Below are 13,048 nucleotides of genomic sequence, written 5' to 3'. Positions count from 1 at the left end.
AGCAGGGATATAATGATGAGGCTCTATAAGACACACATGAGACCACACAGAGTATTGTGTGTAGTTCTGGGTTTCTTATTTTAGAAAGGATATACTGACATTGGAGAGGGTTCAGAGAAGATTCACGAGAATGATTCCAGGAATGAAAGGGTTACCGTATGAGGAACGTCTGGCAGCTCTTGGGCTGTATTCCCTGGAGTTCAGCAGAATGAGTGGGGGATCTCAAAGATACATTCCAAATGTTAAAAAGCTTGAACAGATTGGATATGGCAAAGTTATTTCCCATGGTAGGGGATCTAGGACAAGAGGGCACGACTTCAGGATTGAAGGATGCACATATAGAACAGAGATGCGGAGAAATTACTTTAGTCAGAGGTTGGTAAATCTGTGGAATTTGTTGCCACGAGTAGCTGTGGAGGCCAAGTCATTGGGTGCATTTAAGGCAGAGATAGATAGGTTCTTGATTAGCCAGGACATTAAAGGGTATGGGGAGAAGGCAGGGGAGTGGGATGACTGAAAGAATTGGATCAGTCCATGATTTTTGGCAGAGCAGACTTAATGGGCCAAATGGCCTACTTCTGCTCCTATACCTTATGGTCTTTTGGTCTTACATCTATAGAAATAAGCGAGTTTTTAGGTGACATACCAAATCTCCTCAAACTCCTAATGAAATATAGCCATTGTCTTGTCTTCTTTATAGCTGCATCGATATGTTGGGACCAGGTTAGGACCTCAGAGATATTGACACCCAGGAACTTGAAATTTCTCCTTCTGAATCCTCTATGAGGACTGGTGTGAGTGCCCTTGTCTTCCCCTTTCCAAAGTCCACAATCAACTCTTTAGTTTTTCTGACATTAAGTGCAAGGGTTGTTGCTGCATCACCACTCAACTAGCTGGTATATCTCGCTCCTGTATGCCCTCTTATCAGCATTAAACATCTGAGATTTATCAGTGCCAGGGATATGTAGACTGTGTCCTCTTCAAGGATATGAACCGTAAACTAAACACCAACTTGTAAAGGGATTGTGCTCATTGTTAACATTATGGCAGAATGCATCCATAACCTCAGATGATACATATTTTTGGATGATGAACCAAGTGGGATTTCTCTGTTTCCCACATTGCCAGTCCCTCTCCAATTTCCCAAAGCAGCTACTAGTTTCATAGAGTAACCCTATGAATTTTGCACAAAAAAAATCAGCAAAATCATTACATTTTAGACTTCTTTTCAGCATAAATATCGTGAGAAAAAGATCGTGAGAAAAATGAATGTAAATGCTAATACTGACAAAGATGATTTTCTGATGTTTATGATCTGTCTGAGGTCTACGACCATTCATGCTGAGACTGGTGTGAAGAAATGAGGTGGAGGTACAGTATACTCGGTGTGCAGTACAACCTCTCAGTGCTTACCTCTTCCGTATAGCTCAATACCAGAATGAAAAACTCCTATTCCGAGTGTGGATGTGTACTCATTAATCCAATACTGCAAAAGAAACACAAACAGTGTATTAATAAGATGGTCACAAGTTCTGGCTTTGCAGTGTCTAGATGCAGATTAAAAGGAAAGAAGATCAGACTAGCAACCTGGAATGTAAGGACCCTTAACCAACCTGGTAAACTAGACAGCATCAAACAGGAAATGGAAAGATTAAAAATCAACACCTTGGGAATGTGCAAGTTGAGATGGAAAGGAGCTGGTAAAACAAGCTCAGAGGGATATACCGTCATTTATTCAGGAGGAGAAATACATGAAAAAGGTGTTGGAATTATGTTAGATGAAGAACACACAAAATCAATAAAAGGCTATTGGACAATATTAGATTGAATGTTACTTGTGAAACTACATGCAAAACCTTTTGATGTTTACATTGTTCAGGTTTATGCCCCAACAGCAGACAGCACTGAAGAAAACATTAAACAATTTTATGAAGAACTAGAAACAGCATTAAGACAATGTAAAAGCTCAGAAAATACCATTCTTCAAGGTGACTGCAACGGAAAAGTAGGCAAGACCAGGGATGAGGACAATATTGGGCATTATGGCCTAGGTGAGAGAAATGAGAGAGCTGAACGACTAACTACATGGGTCACAGAAAGAGATTATAAAAGTGGCAATACCGTCTTCAAACAACACTCGAGAAAACTATGGACATGGAAGAGCCCAGAGGATAACACCAGAAACCAGACTGATTACGTGCTTATAAGGAGAAGATCTAGAAATGCTCTAAAATCATGCAAAAGATACCCGGATGCAGATTGCTACAGTGATCACGTACCAATAATCAGCGTGATGTACCTGAGACTCAGAAAGCTTAGAAGACCAAGAGTAGAGCCAAAGGTGAATTTGGGACTTTTGAGAAAAAACAGTGACATCAAAAAAAAATTCCAAATAACAGTGAAGAACAAATTTGAGGCTCTACAAAACATCACTATTATAGAACAGCAATGGGAAAGCCTCAGAGACAGCAGAACACAAGCAGCACAAGAGGTGACTTCCAAACAACAGAAAACTAAAAAGAAATGGATGACAGAAGAAATTCTTAATTTTATGGAACAGCGAAGAAAATGTAAGGAAAACTAAGAAGCCTACGTATCCTTGCATGCGCAGATAACAACCAAGTGCAAGGAGGCAAAAGAAAAGTGGCTTAAGGACAAATGTGAGTTAATAGAAAAATTGCAGAAGACCAACAACAGCAAACGTATGCACAACGAGATCAAAGAGGTCACAAACCGGAAGAAAAGTGGGGCAACAACAGGATGTATAAAAGCAAAAGACAGGTTTACAATTATGGAAAAATGAAAAATAATGTAAAGATGGTCAGAGTACATCCAAGACCTACATGATGACAAAGACCGAGAGGACAACTTTGATAACAATGAGTGCCCAGCAATACTGAAAGAAGAAGTGGAACATGTTATGAAGAAAATGCGAAAGGGGAAATCATCAGGATCAGATAACTTTCCGGTTGAACTGTATGAAGTGCTAGAAGATTTTGGTGTAGAGTAATTAACAATCTTATTGAATAGAATATCCAACAGTGGCAAAGTACCAGAAGATCTTTTAAAGACAGTATTCATTGCACTGCCAAGGAAACTAGGTGCAACAAAGTGTGGACAACACAGAACAATTAGTTTGATGAGCCACCTCACAAAAAATTCTATTTAGAATCATCATGCTCAGAGTAAGAAGCAATATTAAACCAGGGACCAGTGAAGAATAGCGCAGCTTTGTCAGAGGCAAGGGAACATCAAAAGCAACTCATATTCTGAGGAATATGAAAGGTCAGTCGAAGTACAACAAGATCTATACTTCTGTTTCATTGACTAGACAAAAGCCTTTGACACAGTGAAACGCCAAGTCAGTATTAAAGATATTAATATTGACAGAAAAGATCTAAGAATAATCAGGAATCTCTACTAGCAACAAAGTGCAGCCATACAGATAGACAACGAGATTGGTGAATATCAGCCAGTAGAGTGAGTAGTCAGACAGGGTTCTGTTCTATCACCAGACCTGTTCTCCCTGTACAGTGAAAACATCATGACAACCATACAAGGCCGACCTGGAATAAGTATAGGAGGATATGACATCAACAACCTCCGCTAAGCAAATGATACGGTACCGATAGCAAACAGTGAGTAAATTTACAGAAACTAGTATCTACCATCAACGCAGAGAGCGAAAGACTCGGCCTAACCTTAAACAAAAAGAAAACCGAAGTAATGGTACTATCAAAGAAACCTGAGATCCCAACCTGTAGGATCGTATTGGGAAATGAAATCCTGAAACAAGTTCACAACTTCAAGTACCTTGGATCATGGGTAACATCTGATGGCAAATGTGAAACAGACATAAAAGCAAGAATAGCGATGGCAAGAAAAGCATTTACAGAAATGAAAAACATCCTAACAAACAAGAAATTAGCAATTGACATCCGCCTTTATAAATCAGAGCATTGACTATAGGAGTTGGGATGTAATGTTAAAATTGTACAAGGAATTGGTGAGGCCAAATTTGGAGTATTGTGTACAGTTCTGGTCACCGAATTATAGGAAAGATGTCAACAAAATTAGAGAGAGTACAGAGAAGATTTACTAGAATGTTATCTGGGTTTCAGCATCTAAGTTACATGGAAAGGTTGAACAAGTTAGGTCTTTATTCTTTGGGGCATAGAAGGTTGAGGGGGGACTTGATAGAGATATTTAAAATTATGAGGGGGATAGATAGAGTTGACATGTTTAGGCTTTTTCCATTGAGAGTAGGGGAGATTCAAACAAGAGGACATGAGTTGAGAGTTAGGGGGCAAAAGGGTAATACGAGGGGGAATTTCTTTACTCAGAGAGTGGTAGCTGTGTGGAACGAGCTTCCAGTAGAAGTGGTAGAGGCAGGTTTGGTATTGTCATTTAAAGTAAAATTGGATAGGTATAGGGACAGGAAAGGAATGGAGGGTTATGGGCTGACTGCGGGTCGGTGGGACTAGGTGAGAGTAAGCATTCGGCACGGACCAGAAGGGCTGAGATGGCCTGTTTCTGTGCTGTAATTGTTATATGGTTTATATGGTTATAAGGGATATTTAGAATTGAAAGGAACCAACTTGTCCAAGCTGATATTCATGCTCCGCTCCAGCCTCCACTCTTTTCCTTGTCTACATCTATCACTGTAACCCTCTATTCTCTTCTCCCTCACATTCTTTTACACCCTGTCTTAATCCCTTCCATGCTTTTTACCTCAATTACATATTGTGATCAGGTGTTCCACATTCTCACTGAGCTTTGGATAAATAACCTCTCTCCATCCACTCGATCAAAAGTTATTGTTTTTAAAAGCCACTGTTAGGTCAGCCCTCAGCCTTCTTTTCTCAAGAGACCCAGTGTGTTCATTCTTTCCTGATCCAAAGTAACCTCTGATACTATCCTTGTAGATCTCCACTGCATCTTCTAGAGTAGAAGTTCCACACCTTGGGTCCATGGACCCCTTGCTTAATGGTATTGGTCCATGCATAAAAACATCTGGGAACCATATCTTGAGTACCTCTATATTCCTTTTATGATAATTATTTAAGATGAGGCATTCCATTTTATTTGATATTATTGGGTAAAATATCACTGTATGAGTACATCTTAGTGTAGTGTAAAAATATCAGTGAACACATTGTGGTAACCTCTTTGGTAGCACATACTTGCATACCTTTCCCTCTCCTACCTTCTTATTCTGGCTTCTTCCCCCTTTCTTTCCAGTCTTGAAAAGGGGTATTGGCCTGAAACATTGACTGTTTATTTCTTTCCATAGATGCTGCCTGACCTGCTGTGTTCCTCCAGCACTTTGTGTTGCTTTGGAATTCCAGCATCTGTAGAATCTTGTGTTTATGATAACACTTCATGGTGCTCAAATGTAGCAGTTTTGTTGCATTCTTGCTCTCCTGAGCTAGAACATCTAATGATTAAATGCCATCCTTTTTTACTTACCAAGAGAGTTCTCTTCCATGATCCTGGCTGCCAACTTTACATACCACCAAAAGCAGATGTTAAACAAGCACTAGTATTAAGTGTTGTAATTCGCAACCAAGAAACAGCCTACCCTTATGCCTCAAATTATTGCTAAGGACTTCAATTAGGCTTGCTTGAAGAAATTCCTGCCCGATTATCATCAACCTATGACATGCAGCACAAAGGATCACAACACACTCGACCACTGTCAGACTATGATCAGGAATGCCTACCATTCCATCCCTGACTGCATTTTGGGAAATCTGATAATCAGGCTGACCTCCTTTTACCTGAACACAGGAAGAGGCTAAAGAACAGGGCACAACAGGTAAGAAAAACAAAGAGATGGTCATGAGAGGGCGAGGTGTGGCAATGGGATTGCTTTGAGTCAATGGACTGGGACATGTTCAATGACTCATCAGAGGATCTGAACAAATACACCACAGTCATTCACGGACATTATAAAATCATTCATGGACAAGTGTGTCTTCACAAAATCATTCAGCGTCTTCCCCAACCAAAATCCCTGGATGAACCAAGAGATCCCAAATTTGCTGAGGGCTTAGATCAATTGCGACCAAGGAAAGTACAAGAGGGCCAGCTATGGCTTCAGGAAAGGCATTTCATGTGTGAAGTGGCAATTCTGGACCAAACTTGAATCACTGAAGGATGATCAACTGTTGTGACAGTGCTTAAGTGCTATCACTTCCCTCAAGGTAAAACTAAGCGATATGTGTGACAATAAAGTTTTGCTTCCTAATGAGCTCAATGCCTTTTATGCTCACTTTGACCAACATTAACATGGAGGCACCTTCATGGACTCCATTCATGAATGGAAAATCCTAGAAAAGGTAGTGGATATGGCCCAGTCCATTACAGATAAAGCCCTCCCCACCACTGAGCACACCTACATGGAGCTTTATCACAGAAAAGCAGCATCCGTCATCAGGGACCTCCACCACCCAGATCATGCTCTCTCCTTGCTGCTGCCATTAGGAAGAAGGTAGAGGAGCAACTGTTCCCACAACCTGTGGACTCACTTTCAAGGACTCTTCATCTCATGTTCTTGATATTTATTGGGGTTTTTTTGCTCTTTTGTATTGGTTGGTTGTTTTTTGCACCTTTGTTGTTGTCCATCCTGCTCGATGTGATCTTTCATTGATTCTATTGTGGTTCTTGGATTTACTGAGCGTGCCCACAAGACACGAATTTCAAAGTACATACGTATATTTTTATAATAGATTTACTTTGAACTTTTGAACTTTCAGCTCCTGACGACCTGTGATTTCAGTCTCTGAGGCTGACATAACAGCATCCTTTAGGAAAGTGAACCCTTGGAAAAAATCTGGCCCAGATGATGTACCTGAGCTACAATAAACTGGGGTGTTACTGATACCTTTAATCTCTCGCTTTGACAGTCTGAAGTTCCCACCTGCTTCAAGCAGACTTCAAACATGCCAAAGCCTCAGGGAGCGCGAAGCACAGAAACGAATATCACTGTGATGATTGTACGCTCTAGTATCAATTGTTTGGTGACAATAAAGTATCTGTATTTGTATTTGCTAAAGAAGAACGTGGTAACCTGTCTCAATTAATATTATCCAGTAGCACTCACACACACTGTGATGAAGTGCTTTGAAAGGTTGGTGATGAAATATATCAACTCCTGCCTGAGGAGCAACTTGGATCCGCTCCAATTTGGCTGCTATCTCAACGGGTACCTCCCTGTGCAACTGGATTCTCGTTTCTCACTTGCAGACCCCAGTCAGTGCAGATCGCCAACAACATCTCCATAATCACCATCAGTACAGGCACACCACAAGGCTACGTGCTTAGCCCCCTGCCCTACTCGCTTCATACTTATGACTGTGAGGCCAAGTACAGCTCCAATGCCATATTCAAGTTTGCCAATGACCCCACTTCCGTTTGCTGAATCAAAGTTCAAAGTACGTCTATTATCAAAGTAAGTATACTGTATACAACCTTGAGATTTGTCCTTGTAGGCAGCCACAAAACATAGAAGTGCATAAGATGATGGGAGGCATAGATTGTGTGGATAACCAGAGGCTTTTTCCTAGGGCTGAAATGGCTAGCATGAGAGGGCATAGTTTTAAGATGTTTGGAAATAGGTACGGGGGGGATGTCAGAGGCAAGTTTTTCACACAGAGTGGTGGGTGTGTGGAATGCACTGCCAGTGACGGTGGTAGAGGTGGATACAATAGGGTATTTTAAGAGACTCTTAGATAGGAACCTGGAGCTTAGAAAAATAGAGGGCTATGCAGTCGGGAAATTCTAGGCATTTTCTAGAGTAGGTTACAAGGTCAACACAACATTGTGGGCCGAAGGGCCTGTAATGTGCTGTAGATTTCTATGTTCTATGTAAACACAACAGAATCCATATTTTAAAAAAACCCACACAGTAAAGACCATCAAACACACAAAGTGCAAAAATAAAGAACAGGTAGTGCAAACAGTAAAAAAGTAAACATATAACACACAGAACATGAATCCCCAGTAGTGAGTGCTCAGTGCTGAGGCGCATGAAACTAGTCCAGGAGCCTGATGTCTGCAGGCCACAGCCGCACAGTCAGTCTGAGACTGAGGTGATTGCCACACCTGCAGTGCCAGTTCAGTGCTGACTCGGGTAAACCTCGCAGTGTAGTGAACTGAACAGCGCTTCAAGCTGCTGAAGTCGTAGAAAAAATCTAAACAAAGGCACATGGAACATGAACTGCGGAGTCCCTGAAAGTGAGTCCACAGCTGCGGAGCCCACCCAGCACCGAGGCGAGTTTAACCCACCCAGCACCGAGGCGAGTTTAACCCACCCAGCGCCGAGGCGTTTAACCCACCCAGCACCGAGGCGTTTAACCCACCCAGCACCGAGGCGAGTTTAACCCACCCAGCACCGAGGCGAGTTTAACCCACCCAGCGCCGAGGCGTTTAACCCACCCAGTGCCGAGGCGTTTAACCCACCCAGCGCCGAGGCGAGTTTAACCCACCCAGCGCCGAGGCGAGTTTAACCCACCCAGCGTCGAGGCGAGTTTAACCCACCCAGCGCCGACGCGAGTTTAACCCACCCAGCGTCGAGGCGAGTTTAACCCACCCAGCGCCGAGGCGAGTTTAACCCACCCAGCGCCGAGGTGAGTGTAATCCACCCAGTGCCGAGGCGAGTGTAACCCACCCAGCGTCGAGGCGAGTTTAACCCACCCAGCGCCGAGGCGAGTTTAACCCACCCAGCGTCGAGGCGAGTTTAACCCACCCAGCGCCGAGGCGAGTTTAACCCACCCAGCGCCGCGGTGAGTGTAATCCACCCAGTGCCGAGGCGAGTGTAACCCACCCAGTGCCGAGGCGAGTGTAATCCGTCCAGAGCCGAGGCAAGTGTAATCCGTCCAGCACCAAGGCGAGTGTAACCCATCCAGGAGCCGAGGCGAGTGAAGCCCAATCAGCGCCGAGGCGAGTGAAGCCCGTCCGGGAGCCGAGGTGAGTGTCATCCGTCCAGCACCGAGGCGAGTGTAACCCGTCCGGGAGCCGAGGCGAGTGTAACCCATCCAGGAGCCGAGGCGAGTGAAGCCCAATCAGCGCCGAGGCGAGTGAAGCCCGTCCGGGAGCCAAGGCGAGTGTAACCCATCCAGCACCGAGGCGAGTGTAACTCGTCCGGGAGCCGAGGCGAGTGAAGCCCGTCCAGCGCCGAGGCAAGTTGAGCCTGTCCAGCGCCGAGGCAAGTGTAATCCGTCCAGCGCCGAAGCGGGTGAAGCCCGTCCGGGAGCCGAGGTGAGTGAAGCCCGTCCGGGAGCCGAGGCGAGTTTAACCCACCCAGCACCGAGGCGAGTTTAACCCACCCAGCACCGAGGTGAGTTTAACCCACCCAGCACCGAGGCGAGTTTAACCCACCCAGCACCGAGGCGAGTGTAATCCGTCCAGCACCGAGGCGAGTTTAACCCACCCAGCACCGAGGCGAGTGTAACCCGTCCAGCGCCGAGGCAAGTGAAGCCCAATCAGCACCGAGGCGACTGAAGCCCGTCCGGGAGCCGAGGCGAGTGAAGCCCGTCCAGCGCCGAGGCGAGTTTAACCCGTCCAGTGCCGAGGTGAGTGAAGCCCGTCCAGCGCCGAGGCGGGTGAAGCCTGTCCAGCGCCGAGGCGAGTTTAACCCGTCCAGTGCCGAGGTGAGTGAAGCCCGTCCAGCACCGAGGCGAGTTTAACCCACCCAGCACCGAGGCAACTTTAACCCACCCAGCACCGAGGCAAGTTTAACCCACCCAGCACCGAGGCGAGTGTAATCCGTCCAGCACCGAGGTGAGTTTAACCCACCCAGCACCGAGGTGAGTGTAACCCGTCCAGCGCCGAGGCAAGTGAAGCCCAATCAGCACCGAGGCGACTGAAGCCCGTCCGGGAGCCGAGGCGAGTGAAGCCCGTCCAACGCCGAGGCGAGTTTAACCCGTCCAGTGCCGAGGTGGGTGAAGCCCGTCCAGCGCCGAGGGGGGTGAAGCCTGTCCAGCGCCGAGGCGAGTTTAACCCGTCCAGTGCCGAGGTGAGTGAAGCCCGTCCAGCGCCGAGGCGGGTGAAGCCTGTCCAGCGCCGAGGCGAGTGTAATCCGTCCAGCGCCGAGGCGGGTGAAGCCTGTCCAGCGCCGAGGCGAGTGTAATCCGTCCAGCGCCGAGGCGGGTGAAGCCTGTCCAGCGCCGAGGCGAGTGTAATCCGTCCAGCGCCGAGGCGGGTGAAGCCTGTCCAGCGCCGAGGCGAGTGTAATCCGTCCAGCGCCGAGGCGAGTGTAACCCACCCAGCGCCGAGGCGAGTGAAGCCCAATCAGCGCCGAGGCGAGTGTAACCCGTCCAGCGCCGAGGCGAGTGAAGCCCAATCAGCGCCGAGGCGAGTGTAATCCGTCCAGCGCCGAGGCAGGTGAAGCCCGTCCAGCACCGAGGCGAGTGAAGCCCAATCAGCGCCGAGGCGAGTGTAACCCGTCCAGCGCCGAGGCAAGTTTAACCCACCCAGCGCCGAGGTGAGTGAGGCCCATCCAGCAGTGAGGCGAGTGTAATCCGTCCAGCGCCGAGGCGAGTTTAACCCACCCAGCGCCGAGGCGAGTGAAGCCCAATCAGCGCCGAGGCGAGTGAAGCCCGTCCGGGAGCCGAGGCGAGTGAAGCCCGTCCAGCGCCGAGGCGAGTGAAGCCCAATCAGCGCCGAGGCGAGTGAAGCCCGTCCGGGAGCCGAGGTGAGTGAAGCCCGTCCAGCGCCGAGGCAAGTTAAGCCTGTCCAGCGCCGAGGCAAGTGTAATCCGTCCAGCGCCGAGGCGGGTGAAGCCCGTCCGGGAGCCGAGGTGAGTGAAGCCCGTCCGGGAGCCGAGGCGAGTTTAACCCACCCAGCACCGAGGCGAGTGTAATCCGTCCAGCACCGAGGCGAGTTTAACCCACCCAGCACCGAGGTGAGTTTAACCCATCCAGTGCCGAGGTGAGTGAAGCCTGTCCAGCGCCGAGGCGAGTTTAACCCGTCCAGTGCCGAGGTGAGTGAAGCCCGTCCAGCACCGAGGCGAGTTTAACCCACCCAGCACCGAGGCAACTTTAACCCACCCAGCACCGAGGCAAGTTTAACCCACCCAGCACCGAGGCGAGTGTAATCCGTCCAGCACCGAGGCGAGTTTAACCCACCCAGCACCGAGGCGAGTGTAACCCATCCAGCGCCGAGGCAAGTGAAGCCCAATCAGCGCCGAGGCGACTGAAGCCCGTCCGGGAGCCGAGGTGAGTGAAGCCCGTCCGGGAGCCGAGGCGAGTGAAGCCCGTCCAGCGCCGAGGCGAGTTTAACCCGTCCAGTGCCGAGGTGGGTGAAGCCCGTCCAGCGCCGAGGGGGGTGAAGCCTGTCCAGCGCCGAGGCGAGTTTAACCCGTCCAGTGCCGAGGTGAGTGAAGCCCGTCCAGCGCCGAGGCGGGTGAAGCCTGTCCAGCGCCGAGGCGAGTGTAATCCGTCCAGCGCCGAGGCGGGTGAAGCCTGTCCAGCGCCGAGGCGAGTGTAATCCGTCCAGCGCCGAGGCAGGTGAAGCCCATCCAGCGCCGAGGCGAGTGTAACCCACCCAGCGCCGAGGCGAGTGAAGCCCAATCAGCGCCGAGGCGAGTGTAACCCGTCCAGCGCCGAGGCGAGTGAAGCCCAATCAGCGCCGAGGCGAGTGTAATCCGTCCAGCGCCGAGGCAGGTGAAGCCCGTCCAGCACCGAGGCGAGTGAAGCCCAATCAGCGCCGGGGCGAGTGTAACCCGTCCAGCGCCGAGGCGAGTGAAGCCCAATCAGCACCGAGGCGAGTGTAATCCGTCCAGCGCCGAGGCGAGTTTAACCCACCCAGCGCCGAGGTGAGTGAGGCCCGTCCAGCAGTGAGGCGAGTGTAATCCGTCCAGCGCCGAGGCGAGTTTAACCCACCCAGCGCCGAGGCGAGTGAAGCCCAATCAGCGCCGAGGCGAGTGAAGCCCGTCCGGGAGCCGAGGCGAGTGAAGCCCGTCCGGGAGCCGAGGCGAGTGAAGCCCGTCCGGGAGCCGAGGCGAGTGAAGCCCGTCCAGCGCCGAGGCGAGTGAAGCCCGTCCGGGAGCCGAGGCGAGTGAAGCCCGTCCAGCGCCGAGGCGAGTGTAACCCGTCCAGCGCCGAGGCGGGTGAAGCCCAATCAGCACCGAGGCGAGTGAAGCCCGTCCGAGAGCCGAGGTGAGTGTAATCTGTCCAGCGCCGAGGCGAGTTTAACCCGTCCAGCGCCGAGGCGAGTGTAACCCGTCCAGCGCCGAGGCAAGTGAAGCCCAATCAGCGCCGAGGCGAGTGTAATCCGTCCAGCGCCGAGGCAGGTGAAGCCCGTCCAGCACCGAGGCAGGTGAAGCCCATCCAGCGCCGAGGTGAGTGTAACCCACCCAGCGCCGAGGCGAGTGAAGCCCAATCAGCACCGAGGCGAGTGTAATCCGTCCAGCGCCGAGGCGAGTTTAACCCACCCAGCGCCGAGGTGAGTGAGGCCCGTCCAGCAGTGAGGCGAGTGTAATCCGTCCAGCGCCGAGGCGAGTTTAACCCACCCAGCGCCGAGGCGAGTGAAGCCCAATCAGCGCCGAGGCGAGTGAAGCCCGTCCGGGAGCCGAGGCGAGTGAAGCCCGTCCAGCGCCGAGGCGGGTGAAGCCCAATCAGCACCGAGGCGAGTGAAGCCCGTCCGGGAGCCGAGGTGAGTGTAATCTGTCCAGCGCCGAGGTGAGTTTAACCCGTCCAGCGCCGAGGCGAGTGTAACCCGTCCAGCGCCGAGGCGAGTGAAGCCCAATCAGCGCCGAGGCGAGTGTAATCCGTCCAGCGCTGAGGCAGGTGAAGCCCGTCCAGCACCGAGGCAGGTGAAGCCCATCCAGCGCCGAGGCGAGTGTAACCCACCCAGCGCCGAGGCGAGTGAAGCCCAATCAGCACCGAGGCGAGTGTAATCCGTCCAGCGCCGAGGCGAGTTTAACCCACCCAGCGCCGAGGTGAGTGAGGCCCGTCCAGCAGTGAGGCGAGTGTAATCCGTCCAGCGCCGAGGCGAGTTTAACCCACCCAGCGCCGAGGCGAGTGAAGCCCAATCAGTGCCGAGG

General features: G+C 50.2%; 1 protein-coding gene across 1 annotated transcript in view; it reads right to left on the bottom strand.

Moving 5' to 3' along the window:
• LOC132405444 (deubiquitinase DESI2) overlaps positions 1-13,048 on the bottom strand; it is a 295,857-nt gene that overhangs the window by 52,590 nt on the left and 230,219 nt on the right. Inside the window, exon 4 of the mRNA XM_059990250.1 lies at positions 1,414-1,486. Within this exon, the coding sequence (XP_059846233.1) occupies positions 1,414-1,486 (73 nt within the window). The remainder of the gene's footprint in view (positions 1-1,413; positions 1,487-13,048) is intronic.

The sequence above is a fragment of the Hypanus sabinus genome, chromosome 2 (assembly GCF_030144855.1).
Source record: "Hypanus sabinus isolate sHypSab1 chromosome 2, sHypSab1.hap1, whole genome shotgun sequence".
NCBI classification, from domain to species: Eukaryota; Metazoa; Chordata; class Chondrichthyes; order Myliobatiformes; family Dasyatidae; genus Hypanus; species Hypanus sabinus.
Note: the sequence above shows the minus strand (reverse complement) of the source record. Positions and strands in the feature narration are given on the sequence as shown.